The sequence below is a fragment of the Rhinopithecus bieti genome, unplaced genomic scaffold, assembly GCF_001698545.2.
Source record: "Rhinopithecus bieti isolate Rb0 unplaced genomic scaffold, ASM169854v2 scaffold_24263, whole genome shotgun sequence".
In the NCBI taxonomy this organism is placed as follows: Eukaryota; Metazoa; Chordata; class Mammalia; order Primates; family Cercopithecidae; genus Rhinopithecus; species Rhinopithecus bieti.
In genome coordinates this window covers 301,183-315,509 of record NW_016811410.1, presented here as the reverse complement: position 1 = coordinate 315,509, position 14,327 = coordinate 301,183, and the positions used below count along the sequence as shown (strand labels likewise).

Sequence of the window (14,327 nt, the reverse complement as noted above, 5' to 3'; positions counted from 1 at the left end):
CCCCTCCAGGCCCCGCCCCCAGGCCCGCGCGGCCGCTCGCGGACCTGAGTGCCAGGGGCGTCCCCGGGACCCCGCACTGGGCTGGGGCCAGCCTCCTCCAGGCCCCACCGCCGTCGCCCGCTCCTAGCCATCGGGGTCCCGGCTGGCCCGGGGGAGACCGCGCGGATGGGGAGGCAACGGCGGCGCCTGCCGGGCTCTGCGCCGGCTCCCGCGCGCCCGCATCTAAGTCTGCAGCTGCAGACACAGCGCGCCCGGGGCGCTGGGCCAGGCACGGTGGCAGCGGCGTGGGCGTTGAACGCCACATTAGGAAGAGTTTTATTTTCATGTACACAGTCAAGACTTCAACAGATTTAAATAATAAAATTTTGATTCATTTAAATTATTTTATTTATAACTTTTAAAATCTAGACCAGTATTGTGGAGCATCCATTCGTGTATTTGCCCGGATTCTGCAAATGCCAGGGTGGAGATAAAACTACCCTGGATAAAATGGAGTGGAAAGCGAAACTGCTATTGTAACCGGTGGAGGGTGTGCAGTTTATTGACGTCTTGAACAAAGAAGTGGACAAAATGCAAGGAAAGAAGGAAGTAACAAAAGCGAGATTTATGGAAAACAAATGTATGACCGGGCGCGGTGGCTCACGCTTACAATCCCAGCACTTTGGGAGGCCAAGGCAGGCAGATCACCTGAGGTCAGGAGTTCGAGACCAGTCTGGCCAACATGGTGAAACCCCCACCTCTCTACTAAAAATGCAAAAATTAGCCGGGCATGGTGGTGCACACTTGTAGTCTCAGCTACTTGGGAGGCTGAGGCAGGAGAATCGCTTGAATCCAGGAGGTGGAGGTTGCAATGAGCCAAGATCTCACCACTGCACTCCAGCACAGGTGATAGAGCAAGACTTCGTCTCAAAAAAGGAACAAGAAAAGGAAAGTAACTCCACAGTGTGGGAGCGGCTGAGCATAGAGGCTCAAGAGCCCCATTACAGAGTTTTTTGGGGGTGTAAATACCTTCTAGAGGTTTCCATTGGTTATTTGGTGTAGCCCTATGTAAATGAAAAGGATAGTTCCTGTCATAGCGGGAAGTGTTTCCATTCGATTTAGTTCTAGGGAGGTCAGCATGAATTGGTCTCCAGACCCTGTTCTCCTGCCTCACTATGTTCAAGAAAATAATTCAACTCAAACCAAAAATGAACACGCACCAAAATTTTATTTCAAGACTGAGGGTAAAATGAAGACATCTTGTGTAAGTAGAAACAAATCAACAACAAACCTTTACTAAAAGATGCTCTATATTAGTGTAGTTAAACCTCTGGGACAGACAGGCCCAAAATGAAATGGCTCAAACAGAAAAGAGGTTTATTTCCTTCCTTCCTTCTTCTCCTCTCTTCTTTCCTTTCTTGTCTCGCTGTCACCCAGGCTGGAATGCAGTGGTGTGATCTCGGCTCATTGTAGCTTGCGCCTCCCGGGTTCAAGTGATTCTCCTGCCTCAGCCTCCTGAGTAGTTGGGGCTACAGGTGCTTACCACCATGCCCGGCTAATATTTGTAGTTTTTTAGTAGAGTCGGGAGTTTTGCCATGTTGGCCAGACTATTCTCAAACTCCTGACCTCAAGTGATCCACTGGCCTCGGCCTCCCACAAGTGCTGGGATTACAGGAGTGGACCACCGTGCCCGCCAAGAGGTTTCCTTTCTAACGACCCAGGAGGCCAGGCAGCTCCCATCCTCCATCAAGCAATTTAGCAACAAAAGCACAAGCAACAAAGGGAGAACATATGTAAATTGGATTTCACCAAAATTAAAAAATTTTATATCTGAAAGGACACACCAAGATAGTGAGAGGACTGAACAGACATTCCTCCAGTGAAGATAATGTCAGATAAGCTCCGCATCACGAATCACTGGGGAATGCAAACTGACACCTCAGTGATACGACGGCACGCCTGCTGTGGTGGCCGCAATAAAAAGCCCAACAGTCACAGTGTTGTGGGGGATGTGAGCAGCGGAACGCTGGTGCACTGCCAGTGGGAAGGGAAAATGGTGCAGTCACTTTGGAAAACAGTCTGTTGTTTCCTCAAAAGGTCAAACAGCAACTCCACTCTTAGGTGTACGCCCCAGAGAAATGAAGACAAATGTCCACAAAAACTTAGACATGAATGTTCATAGCAACATTATTCACAATAGCCAAAAAGTGGGGAAAAACCAGTTGTCCATCAACTCATGAATGGACAAACAAAATGTCATATATCCAAACAACGGATATATTAGAATGAATGAGACTATACAATGGACAGTATTCAGGAGTAAAAAAGAAAGAAGCGCTAATACACATTACAAAATGGACAAGCCTTGAAAATGTTATGCTCAGTGAAAAAAGCCAGACACCAAGGCCATGCATTGAATGATTCCATTTCTATGAAATGTACAGGACAGGCAAATCCATAGAGACAGAAACTAGATAAGTGGTCACTAGGGGCTGGAGGGAGGGGCAGTGGGGGTGACTGCTGAGGGGTATCCCCATTTGCTTTTTAGGGTGATGAAAATGTTCTAAGCTTGGGGCTGGGTGCAGTGGTTCGTGCCTGTAATCCCAGCACTTTGGGAGGCCAAGGCGGGTGGATCACCTGAGGTCAGGTGTTCGAGACCAGCTTGGTCCAAAATGGTGAAACCCTGTCTCTCCTAAAAATACAAAAATGAGCTGGGCATAGTGGCACACACCTGTAATTCCGGCTACTCGGGAGGCTGAGGCAGGAGAACTGCTTAAACCTGGAAGGCAGAGGTTGCAGTGAGCCAAGGTAGTGTCACTGCACTCCAGCCTGGGCAACAGAACAAGACTCCATCTCGAAAAAAAAAAAAAGTTCTAAACTGGATGATGGTGACAGTTGCAAAACTCTGTAACTAAACTGAACACCATTGAATTGGACACTTTAAACGGGAGAAGTCTTACAGCATGATGTCTGTATCAATAAAGCTATTAAAAAAATCAACAAGCTTGATTCAGTCAAAGCCACATGGGTAGCTGCCACCTTGATCACCATAGGTGGCATCACCCAAGGCGCTCTGGAGCTAGAAGCAGCACATACCTTGTACCAATCAGATGGAAAAGAGGTTGTGTCCGTGTGTTCCAGCTGGTGGCTCTGGCATGGCGGGATTGTCCAGGACTGGCCGTGGTCACATGCGCTCTCCATTTCAGAGCAAGGGAAACAGGTGACTGACCCAGCCCTAGGTCAGAGTGCCAGCAGCAGGTGCTATTTGATTCAGGCTGTGGCACTATGTCTAGGGGACAAAGAGTGCATCGGTTGTCACCAACCTGCAGCTCTTGGGGTCCATGTCTTCTCTCCGAGCCATCAAGCCAGAGTTCCCATTTCAGTCACCACAATCACCCCTCCTTGCACCAGGCATTCTGGCTGTGGGGCATGGGCATGTTTACCTCTGGCCTGTGTGGGCCGCTGTGGGGAGGCTTGGCCAGCAAGTTGCTGAGCCAAGTAGTTCCTGCTTTTATGGGATCCTGCTGCTCCACAAGAGGATCCGGGAGGCTGAACTAGAATTAAGTTAGAATCTCTCAGGTCCCCTTCGGGCTGGGCTCCCTGCAGGAACCAGGAATGGGCTGGCCAGGAGGACATGATGGACCAGGAGGAGGTGACAGAGGCAAAGCCAGACCCTTCCTGTTCCATCTTGCAGAGGCTGTCCCAACGCGAGGTGAGGCCAGGTGCCTGGGGGACATTGATGCCTGACCAGAGCCCAGACTGGACTGCCTTCCAGCAAAGGCTGAGCCCTGGCCGACTGTAATGGCCCAGGAGAATGAGGACACAGGGGAGTCTTGGTGCTGGAGGAGCTGGCTGACCGGATGGTCCTGACACTGTATTGAAAATGGCAGCAGTCCCCAGAGGCTGAGGGGCCAAAGTAGCCTGTCCACCCAGAGTGGGGAGGCCCAAGCCCGTGCAGGAGGCCCGAGGCACGGGGTGGCATCCCTCACAGCCGTGCCCACCCAGTCGTGTGCAGGGCGATGTGCTCTTGTGTCTGGGCAGTGAGCTGGGCCCTGCGGCCAGAGAAGCAGCTTGATTTCAGACGGTGCCACCAGGGAGTGGGCCGTCCCCTTGGCCATAGCCGTGGGGGACCCAGTTCATCTGTGGAATTCAGGACCCCAGAGTATGTAATCTGCCATCTCAGGACTTCCACTGGGGAGCTGGGGCAGGTGGGTGCGTGGTCCCGCTGTGCTTCTGTGGTGCACGCCAGGGACCTCAGAATGAAGCCCTCACTGAGCCGTTGACTCTGCTTCAGGCCCAAAAGCAGTGAGTAAGAGAGAGTCCTGCTCAGGCAGAACAGGGGACACTAGTGGTGGGGACTGCATCCCTAACACTTGCCATCCGACTATGGGGGTGGGGCAGCCCTTTTTTCCTTAGTCTGGGGATGTCAGGTGGGTCAGCCTGGTGGAGAGCTGGCCCTGCTGACCCAGGAGCCGCCCTGGGTTCCCCCTGGCCTGGCGACAGGAGGAGATGGCCACTGCATCCAGCGTCGCCTCCTGGCGCTGGGGGCCCCTGAGGGACAAAGGACGCTCGACCCCTGACCGCCACCACCCAGGGAGTCAGCCCGTGTCCCAGGCACCCGCACCTCTCCCTGCCTGGAGCTCAGCTCGCGGGGTTGGCTAGGGAGTGATGGGGAGTGGAATCCAGCGACACCAGGTCACCCTTCCGGGAGCCTTTTTTCCAGCTGGGACGAGAGGGAATCAAAGGAAAGGAAGACACGGCTCAGGGGGTCCACGCCGAGAGCGAAGGGTAAAGCTCACACTGGCAAACTTGAGCGCGCGGCCCCTCCGCAGAGGACGGGGGCTCACGAGGCGGGGACGCCCCTGAAAACAGGGCAGGAACGTTTCCAACCCCTGCGGACTGCGATGCAGTAGAAAACGCGGCCGCCTGCACCGGGGGAATTCTCCAGAAATACAGGCGTGCCTGGGTGTGCGCTCTACTTCTCCGGAAGCTGGGAGGGGGCGAGGAACGTTTCTGCACTTGCCCTCGGCTTCTGAACTTTGTACTTTGCGTGTGAACTTTGTGCTTTGGTCCTGTGTCCCTGCAGACCTGTGACCACAAACGCACAGGCAGGCGCGCGCGCACGCGAACTGAGGGCTCGCTGGCGTTGCTGGAGGCTCTCACAGCCCCCTCCGGACGCATTAAGCTCTCCCAGGTCCCATCCTTGACACCATGGCACCCCCAGGCCCACTGCGCCCCCGCACTCGAAGCGGGGACCTGCGGGAAGCGCTCGCTGCGCCCTCGTCTCCCTTGGAGGAGACTCTGGCCCGGCCGGCCGGCTTCTCCCTCCGTGGGGACGCTCGCGCGCACCGGCCGGCAGCGCGGGACGCTCCCTGACGCCTGGCCTCGCGGGCTCGCGGGCCTTCCCACGCGGGGAGCTTCCCTCCGAGACCCGAGTCCAGTCCAGAGGCTCGCGCAGGCCGAGGCGCACTGTGGGGCCCGCCTGTCCCCGCCCCTTCCCGCCCTTTCCCGCCCCGTCCCCGCCCCCTCGCCCCGCCTCCGGCCTCCTCCGAGAGCTCCAGACCTCCCGGCTACTCGGAAGCCCTCGGACTGCCGGGACCGGACGATGGAGGCGACTGGCAGCGTCGGGGAGGCTCCGGGCGGCCGCCGGGTGCTGGTGGTGGGCGGCGGCATCGCGGGGTTGGGCGCGGCACAGAGACTCTGCGGCCACTCCGCTTTCCCGCACCTGCGGGTCCTGGAGGCCACGGCCCGCGCCGGGGGCCGCATCCGCTCGGAGCGCAGCTTCGGTAACCGCCCCTCCCGGAGCCCCTCCCGGAACCCAACCGGTTGCGCGCGAGCTCGCCGGCCCCCACCAGCCCTGAGCGCAGCTGACCGGCCCGGCCGCCTTACCGGGCTCCCCGAGGAAATCCCCGCTCGCTTAATCGGCCAGAGTTCACCGCCCCGAAACTCAGGGCTCAGAGTTAGTCAGGAGGGCGCCGGCCAGGGAAGGCGACCTACGGCTCCACAAGGCCTCCCTGGTTGTGCCCCACAGACCCCCCACCCAGCCCCGGAGTACGCCCACCCTGCACCCCTCTCTGTGGTCCAGACCGCCCGACAAGTGCTCTCCTGCCCAGGTGCTCCCCTTAAAATAGGTCTGACAGGGCCCTGCCCTTGGGGACCACAGGGCCCTTGGGGACAGTGTGGTCACATCCTACTTGGGAAGGCCAGCGTGGGCGTGGCCCAGGAGAAGGGCTCGGAGTGACCGTTCTGAGAAAGCAACCCCCAGGTGGCATCTGCTGTCCCCTCGCAGGTGGCGTGGTGGAGGTGGGCGCGCACTGGATCCATGGGCCCTCCCGGGGCAACCCCGTCTTCCAGCTGGCTGCTGACTACGGGCTGCTGGGGGAGAAGGAGCTGTCCGAGGAGAACCAGCTGGTGGAGACCGGGGGTCACGTGGGCCTGCCCTCCGTGAGCTACGCCAGCTCCGGGGCCCGCGTGAGCCTCCAGCTGGTGGCGGAGATGGCGACTCTCTTCTACAGCCTGATAGACCAGACCCGGGAGTTCCTGCATGCTGCGGAGACCCCGGTGCCCAGCGTCGGGGAGTACCTCAAGAAGGAGATTGGCCAGCACGTGACCGGCTGGACAGAGGATGAGGAGACCAGGAAGCTGAAGCTGGCCGTCCTGAACTCCTTCTTCAACCTGGAATGCTGTGTGAGCGGCACCCACAGCATGGACCTGGTGGCCCTTGCACCCTTTGGGGAGTACACCGTGCTGCCGGGTCTGGACTGCACCTTTTCTAAGTGCGTGCCTGAGCCCCAGCCGCGCCAGTCCTCCCACCAGGCGCCTCCCACCAGGCGCCTCCCACCAGGCGCCTCCCACCAGGCGCCTCCCACCAGGCTCCCCCCACCAGGCTCCCCGGGGCCCCGGGGTTGGCCATTCTCTGCTCTTGCTTGGGTATGGGAGGGACAGGAGACCGTTTGTCGTCCCCATTCAGACGGACTGGTTGCTCGTTTCTCTAGTTTTGCTCATTTAAGCCAAAAAAGTTATTTCTGAGAGAAGGTGGTTAAAATACAAAAGGTAAGGCCAGGCGTGGTGGCTCACTCCTGTAATCCCAGCACTTTGGGAGGCCAAGGTGGGCAGATCACGAGGTCAGGAGTTCAAGAACAGCCTGGCCAACATGGTAAACCCTCATCTCTACTAAAAATACAAAAATTAGCCAGGTGTGTGGGCACGTGCCTGTAGTCCCAGCTACTCAGGAGGCTGAGGCAGGAGAATTGCTTGAACCTGGGAGATGAAGGTTGCAGTGAGCCAATGCCATGCCATTGCACTCCAAGCCTGGGCGACAGAGTGAGACTGTCTCAAAAGAAAAAAGAAAAAAAAAAAAAAAAAAACAGAAGGAAAGGCTTCTCTTGCTCCTGTATTTATGAGGGGCTTCGACTGCAGAGGGGGCCAGACATCCCTGTAGCAGGGTGGCTGCTGGGTACCAGGTACAGGTGAGACCCTCCTCGGGCTGTCCCCTCTCCTAGACATCACCCCTGGTGTTGTCCCCAAGGCTCCTGGCCAGGCGATGGGCATTTGTGAGTCAGGAACTCTGGGGTGGTAAGGAGGAAGCCCTAGTTCTGGTAAATTGCTTTGGGAGCTCTGTGCCCACTGAACTCTCCCTTACGGCCTGGAGGGCGGGTATGAGCGTCCTTGCGGTGGAAAACCACAGAGTGGAGCTGCCCTCCATGCTGGCCCCAAGTGATGGAGAGCTCCCTGCAGCTACCTTTGATGCGGGTGGGAACTCGGAGCAGGTATTTCCACCAGTCCTGCCCTTCCAGGGACTGGGCCTCTACGAAACCAGCACTTCTGTCTTCCTAGGGGCTACCAAGGGCTCACAAACTGCATGGTGGCCTCCCTGCCGGAGGACACGGTCGTTTTTGAGAAGCCTGTGAAGACCATCCACTGGAACGGGTCCTTCCAGGAGGCAGCCTTTCCTGGGGAGACCTTTCCAGTGTCGGTAGAGTGTGAGGATGGAGACCGGTTCCCAGTGCACCATGTCATCGTCACCGTGCCCTTAGGTAGGTCAGGTTTTCAGCCCAGATCCCCATCCCAAGTGCCCCGCCTCAGTTGGCTCTGGGGTGTTTGCTTGTGTACGAAGCTCACATTTTCATTCTAATAATTTCCAGATAGATGGAAGGAATGATTCTGTTATGTTTTGCAGCAATTGCATGCTTTGGAATTAAGGGTTTCACTGTAAGAAAAAACGTGAGTAAGTATGTGTCCTGCTTGCTTGGAGGTGACCGTTAGGATTGGGACGACCTTGGAGATTAACCACACTGCACTTTGCTGGAGACAGGAAAAGGCATGAAAAGCCTGGTCTCAAGGTCAGGCCTGGGGTGACCTGTTGAAGGAGCCATGTGTATAATTCTGTTTAATTCTAGATCTGGTGATTTAGATCTGTCCTCGAGTAGAGGTGGTTTGAAGCTGTTTTGTGAAAGGTGGAGATGGTTGAAAACAGAGTTACTAGGATAATTGCTGTCAACTGGACATTTGTTCCACACGGTTTCACGCTGCCATGGGTCTCTGCCTGAGTTATCTCACTGACTCCTCAGGCAGCCTTGGGAGGTGTCTGTCACCATCCCCCATTTGACAGATTTGAACATCTAGGCAAGTAGAAGTTATTTAATTGCCCAAGTTCACAAAGCTAGCAAGTGCCGGCACTCACTTGGAAATCTAGGTGTGACTGAAGGTTGTGATGAAAAGCAAGAGCCTCTACAGCCCTAACTCCTGTCTCCAAGGGGTGGCTGTGCCCTCTCCGGGGCAGGGATGAGCACTCAGACCTCACTGCTGTTTCCCAGAGATGCAGTCATCGTCCACACATGAACATCTGCTGCTGGCTGGGCGTGGTGGCTTATGCCTGTAATCTCAGCACTTTGGGAAGCGGAGGCGGGCGGATCACCTGAGGTCAGGAGTTCGAGACCAGCCTGGTCAACATGGTGAAACCTTGTCTTTACTAAAAATCCAAAAATTAGCTGGTCATGATGGCAGGCACCTGTAATCCCAGCTACTTGAGAGGCTGAGGCAGGAGAATTGCTTGAACCCAGGAGGCGGAGGTTGTAGTGAGCTGAGATGGTGCCATTGCACTCCAGCCTGGGTGACAGAGTGAGACTCTGTCTCAAAAACAAACAAACAAACAAAAACAAACCCAAAATCTGCTGCTCAGTTTGCCTTTTTTTTTTTCTGCAATAGAACTTGTCAGTGTTTCCAAATCAGCACACAGAGATCTCCAGCGCTCTTTTTTGTTTCCCTCCCGTGGCTTTGTTCATGCTTGTTTGGAGTATGTAGCTGCAGGGCCTGCTAAGTGCTGACCGCTGGGGACATTTTCAGTAGATACATTGTTACAACTGTGAGCATTTTGTTTATAAGGAGCCAATTCACAAAAATTAGCCTTTGGGTGCTTGTAATCCCAGCTACTCAGGAGGCTGAGACAGGAGAATTGCTTGAACCCAGGAGGCAGAGGTTGCAGTGAGCTGAGATCGTGCCATTGCACTCCAGCCTGGGCGACCAGCGCGAAACTCCATCTCAAAAAAAAAAAAAAAAAAAGGAGCCACTTAATTTGCCATGCAGTGTTTTCTTGTCATTATTTCATAAGTACAGATGGAAAGTTAGGTGGTCTTCACGTTTCTATTTCATGCAGTTTTACATGTGCACTTAAAAACACTTGTGATGGCCAGGCAGGGTGGCTCATGCCTGTAATCCCAGCACTTTGGGAGGCTGAGGCGGGTGGATCACCTGAAGTCAGGAGTTCAAGACCAGCCTAACCAACATGGCGAGACCCCATCTCTACTAAAAATAGAAAAATTAGCTGGGCATGGTGGTGGGTGTCTGAAATCCCAGCTACTTGGGAAGCTGAGGCAGGAGAATTGCTAGAACTGGGAGGCAGAGGTTGCAGTGAGCCGAGATCACATCATTGCATTCCAGCTTGGGCGACAGAGCAAGAATCCATCTCAAAAAAAAAGGAAAACCCAAAAAACAAAAAACACTTGTGTGAAAGGTAGGGAACGGTGGCTCACGCCTGTAATCCCAGCAGTTTGGGAGGCCAAGGTGGGAGGATTGCTTGAGCCAGGGAGGTCAAGGCTGCAGCGAGCCCTGATCATGATGCTGCATGCACTCTAGCCTGGGCAACAGAGCAAGACTCTATCTCAGAAACAAGGAAAAAAAAGTAAAACTGCTTGTGTGAATGTGTCTGTAGGATAAATCCCAGCAGGGGAAATTGCTGGGTCCAAGGTCTGGACAGACAGGACTTCCAAGGATGTAAGTAGAGTCCAATTCTGAATTCCAGGTTTTCTTAAGGAACATCTGGACACCTTCTTTGACCCTCCACTGCCGGCTGAGAAGGCAGAAGCCATCAGGAAGATAGGCTTCGGGACCAATAATAAAATCTTCCTGGAGTTTGAGGAGCCCTTCTGGGAGCCTGACTGCCAGCTGATCCAGCTGGTGTGGGATGACACGTCGCCCCTGGAGGACGCTGCCCCTGCGCTGCAGGACGCCTGGTTCCGGAAGCTCATTGGCTTTGTGGTCCTGCCCGCCTTTGCGTACGTTTGCTCCCTGAGAGGCTCTGTGAGTAGCTGGCTCATAGGCCTTCATCTGATGGAGGACGCAGCAGTGTGTCCGTTCATTGCAGGGCATTTCTGGGGTTTAATGGGTAGGGATCCCATGAGCCCCCCCAGGTGCTGGCTGCACCTGGGCCTGACCCCTGCGGGGACAGATGGTGCCCTGCTGTATGCAGGTTGTCAGCATCCCTCAGGGCCCAGAATGTGTCTGTGGACTTGCAGGCAGGCTCAGTCTTCAGTCAGTGGGAACACGTTTATTGGAATGTTGCAGGGAGCTGGGGCTTGTAGATACAGAAGATCTTTGAAACACCATCTGCCCATACCTGGGGAGACAGTACTTAACCAGGATGAAATAATTGAAGGAAACATTCCTAGAAGTAATGGAATCGTAGACCCATAGAGGAAGGGCTCACTTGTATGGGCTGGCCCTCTTAGAAACAACATACACATACCACGTAGTGATTCAGGAGATAATCCCATGAGTGATGTGGGGATGGAGGGACTGACTTTTCCAGCAAGATTAAAACACAAAGACAGCCTGTTGTAGTCAGATGGCAGATATAATTCCACGTTTCCATTGAGAGATGCCGCAGGAGGGGGCCCTGAGTTCTTGTTCTGAAAGGCCTGGGATGGGGTGGGAGTGTAGGGCATGCCTGCCAGACGGTTCACAGCCGCCGTCCACTGGGAGCAGGAGGCTGCAGGCTGCAGACCAGCCCTGCACAGGATGGGGGAAGCCTGTGTGTCTCCTTCCCGCTGAAGAGAAAACTGGCCAGACGTGGTGGCTCACACCTGTCATCCCTGCACTTTGGGAGGCTGAGGGGGTGGATCACCTGAGGTCAGGAGTTCGAGACCAGCCTGGCCAACATGATGAAACCCCTTCTCCACTAAAAATACACAAAATTAGCTGGGTGTGGTGGTGGGCACCTGTAATCACAGCCACTCAGGAGGCTGAGGCAGGACAATCGCTTGAACCTGGGAGGCAGAGGTTGCAGTGAGCTGAGATTGTGCCATTGCACTCCAGCCTGGTCAACAAGAGCAAAACTCTGTCTTAAAAAAAAAAAAAGAAAGAAAACTGGCATTTCAGGTGTTGAGATAGGCCTGGGTTGCTGGTGGGTAGCCGGGTGGGTGCCTGTGTAGACACCGGCCCCAGCCCCAGCCCCACCTCCTGTGCTCTCTTGCTTAGGACATCAGTGGGATCCTGAGTGATTTGGTGGGACCCTGTCTGTGGCATGGGGTGGTAGCTATCCCATCCTTTTATATACCTGCAAAGGGTTGGGGATCTCAAAGAGCTTTTGTTTATGTGAGTCATATCTGTAAATGTACCCCATGATGAATTAATTTTTTTTTTTTTTTTTTTTTGAGACGGAGTCTCGCTCTGTCGCCCAGGCTGGAGTGCAGTGGTGCGATCTTGGCTACTGCAAGCTCCACCTCCCAGGTTCACGCCATTCTCCTGCCTCAGCCTCCCAAGTAGCTGGGACTACAGGCGCCCACCACCACGCCCGGCTAATTTTTTGTATTTTAGTAGAGACGGTGTTTCACCACGTTAGCCAGGATGGTCTCGATCTCCTGACCTTGTGAACCGCCCGCCTTGGCCTCCCAAAGTGCTGGGGTTACAGGCGTGAGCCACTGCCTGGCCACCACATGATAAATTAAATTATTATTTGAGATGATAGTAACAAACCTATTCCATGTTAGCATAAATAACATTTTTTAATGAACATTTTCTTAAAATTTAATGAAGGGTGGCAGCAGTTTTGTCTTTTCTGCAAAACTTTTTTTTTTTTTCGAGACAAGGTCTCCCTGTCACCCAGGCTGGAATGCATGGAATGCAGTGGTGTGATCTCGGCTCACTGCAACCTCTGCCTCCTGGGTTCAAGTGATTCTCCTGCCTCAGCCTCCTGAGTAGCTGGAATTACAGGTATGCGCCACCATGCCCAGCTAATTTTTGTAATTTTAGTAGAGACAGGGTTTTGACATGTTGGCCAGGCTGGTCTCGAACTCCTGGCCTCAAGTGGTCCGCCCACCTCGGCCTCCCAAAGTGCTGGGATTACAGGTGTGAACCACCACGCCCGGCCTTTTCTGCAAAACTCTTTAGTGTTACACTTAATAGAAGACATCTGGGTTCTTAGGCCTCCTCTGCATTCATTCTGTGGTGATGTTTTATTCTGGTTGAAACATAGGAAGAAAATCTGAATCTACATGGATATGTGGTTGGAAGAAGGAGTGAAACTTATTTATTTATGTATTTATTTATTTATTTTATGAGATGGAGTTTTGCTCTTGTCACCCAGGCTGGAGTGCAATAGCTCGATCTTGGCTCATTGCAACCTCTGCCTCCCGGGTTCAGGCATTTCTCCTACCTCAGCCTCCCCAGTAGCTGGGATTACAGGGATGCGCCACCATGCCCGGCTAATTTAGTATTTTTAGCAGAGACAAGGTTTCTCCATGTTGGTCAGGCTGGTCTCGAACTCCTCACCTCAAGTGATCTGCCCACCTTGGCCTCCCAAAGTACTGGAATTACAGGCGTGAACCACTGTGCCCAGCCAAAGGAGTGATATTTAAATAGCTTTTCAAATGATTGTGGGTATTCTTTGATACTACACCAAAAGTCAAGAAGTATTAGTAGTTCCTTAAAGGTTGGCCAAATATGAAATCGGAGAGCACACCGGTGAATTTTTTGTCTTCTGTGACACTGAAATCTATTTGTCTGTCTTGCACTTCAAATGGATCTTTTACCTATCCATGACTTTAGTCATTTGGAAAATACTAGGCTGGGTGTGGTGGCTCATGCCGGTAATTCCAGCACTTTGGAAGGCCAAGGTGTGCAGATAGCTTGAACTCAGGAGTTCAAGACCAGCCTGGGCAACATAGCGAGACCCCGTCTCTACCAAAAATACAAAAAAATAGCCAGACATGATGGTATGTGCCTGTGGTCCCAGCTACTGGGAGGCTGAGGCGGGAGGATTGCTTGAGCCCAGGAGGTAGAGGTTGCAGTGACTTGTGATCAAGCCACTGAACTCCAGCCTGGGCAACAGAGCGAGGCCCTGTCTTAATAAAAGAAAAAATATATATATACTGGTTCATGTAGTCTTCCAAATGTTGATACATTTCATTATATGATATAAAAAAACCAAATTTATTAACATACCGCTGATCTCAGAAAAGTCTTTCGGTATTGGGAAGCTGTGATGCTGTTGGTGGCAGAAACAAACTTTTCTAAAATTGCAATTTTTGCTTGAGAGCTTAAACTTTGTCATTGTCTATAAATACTATTTGTTAGTTGTTTTCCTGTGACAGAGGCACTTTGCTCATTTTCAAGAAAATGTTGCCAAATACCAGACTGTGGTTTGTCTGTTCAGTGCTCTCCCGAGTTCTGAGCCAGCCCCGCCAGGAATGAGCTTGTGCAGGGCGAGTCCTCCATGGCCACCCTGCACCACACGCAGCAGGAGTGTTCTACGTGGATCCTGCTTCTCCACACAGATTATTATTATTTTTTGAGACGGAGTCTCTCTCTTGTTGCCCAGGCTGGAGTGCAGTGGCACAGTCTTGGCTCACTGCAAGCTCCACCTCCCGGGTTCACGCCATTCTCCTGCCTTAGCCTCCCGAGTAGCTAGGACTACAGGGGCCACAACCATGCCAGGCTAATTTTTTATTATTTTATTATTTTTATTTATTTATTTATTTAATTTTTTGAGATGGAGTCTCGCTCTGTCGTCCGGGCTGGAGTGCAGTGGCCAGATCTCAGCTCACTGCAAGCTCCGCCTCCCGGGTTTACGC

The 14,327-nt window shown here is 53.4% G+C and overlaps 1 protein-coding gene across 4 annotated transcripts in view; it reads left to right on the top strand.

Annotated features, from left to right (window-relative positions):
* The first annotated feature begins 5,463 nt into the window (after positions 1-5,463).
* PAOX (polyamine oxidase) overlaps positions 5,464-14,327 on the top strand; it is a 19,336-nt gene continuing 10,472 nt past the window's right edge. The window contains exons 1-4 of one of the 4 annotated variants that reach the window (XM_017893801.1): positions 5,464-5,765; positions 6,269-6,755; positions 7,816-8,015; positions 10,280-10,532. In XM_017893801.1, coding sequence (XP_017749290.1) covers positions 5,585-5,765; positions 6,269-6,755; positions 7,816-8,015; positions 10,280-10,532 — 1,121 coding nt within the window. In that variant the 5' untranslated portion in view covers positions 5,464-5,584. Of the gene's footprint in view, positions 5,766-5,813; positions 6,093-6,268; positions 6,756-7,815; positions 8,016-10,279; positions 10,533-14,327 lie in introns of those variants that run through there. The other 3 variants (XR_001889551.1, XM_017893802.1, XM_017893803.1) reach the window with 3 other exon arrangements.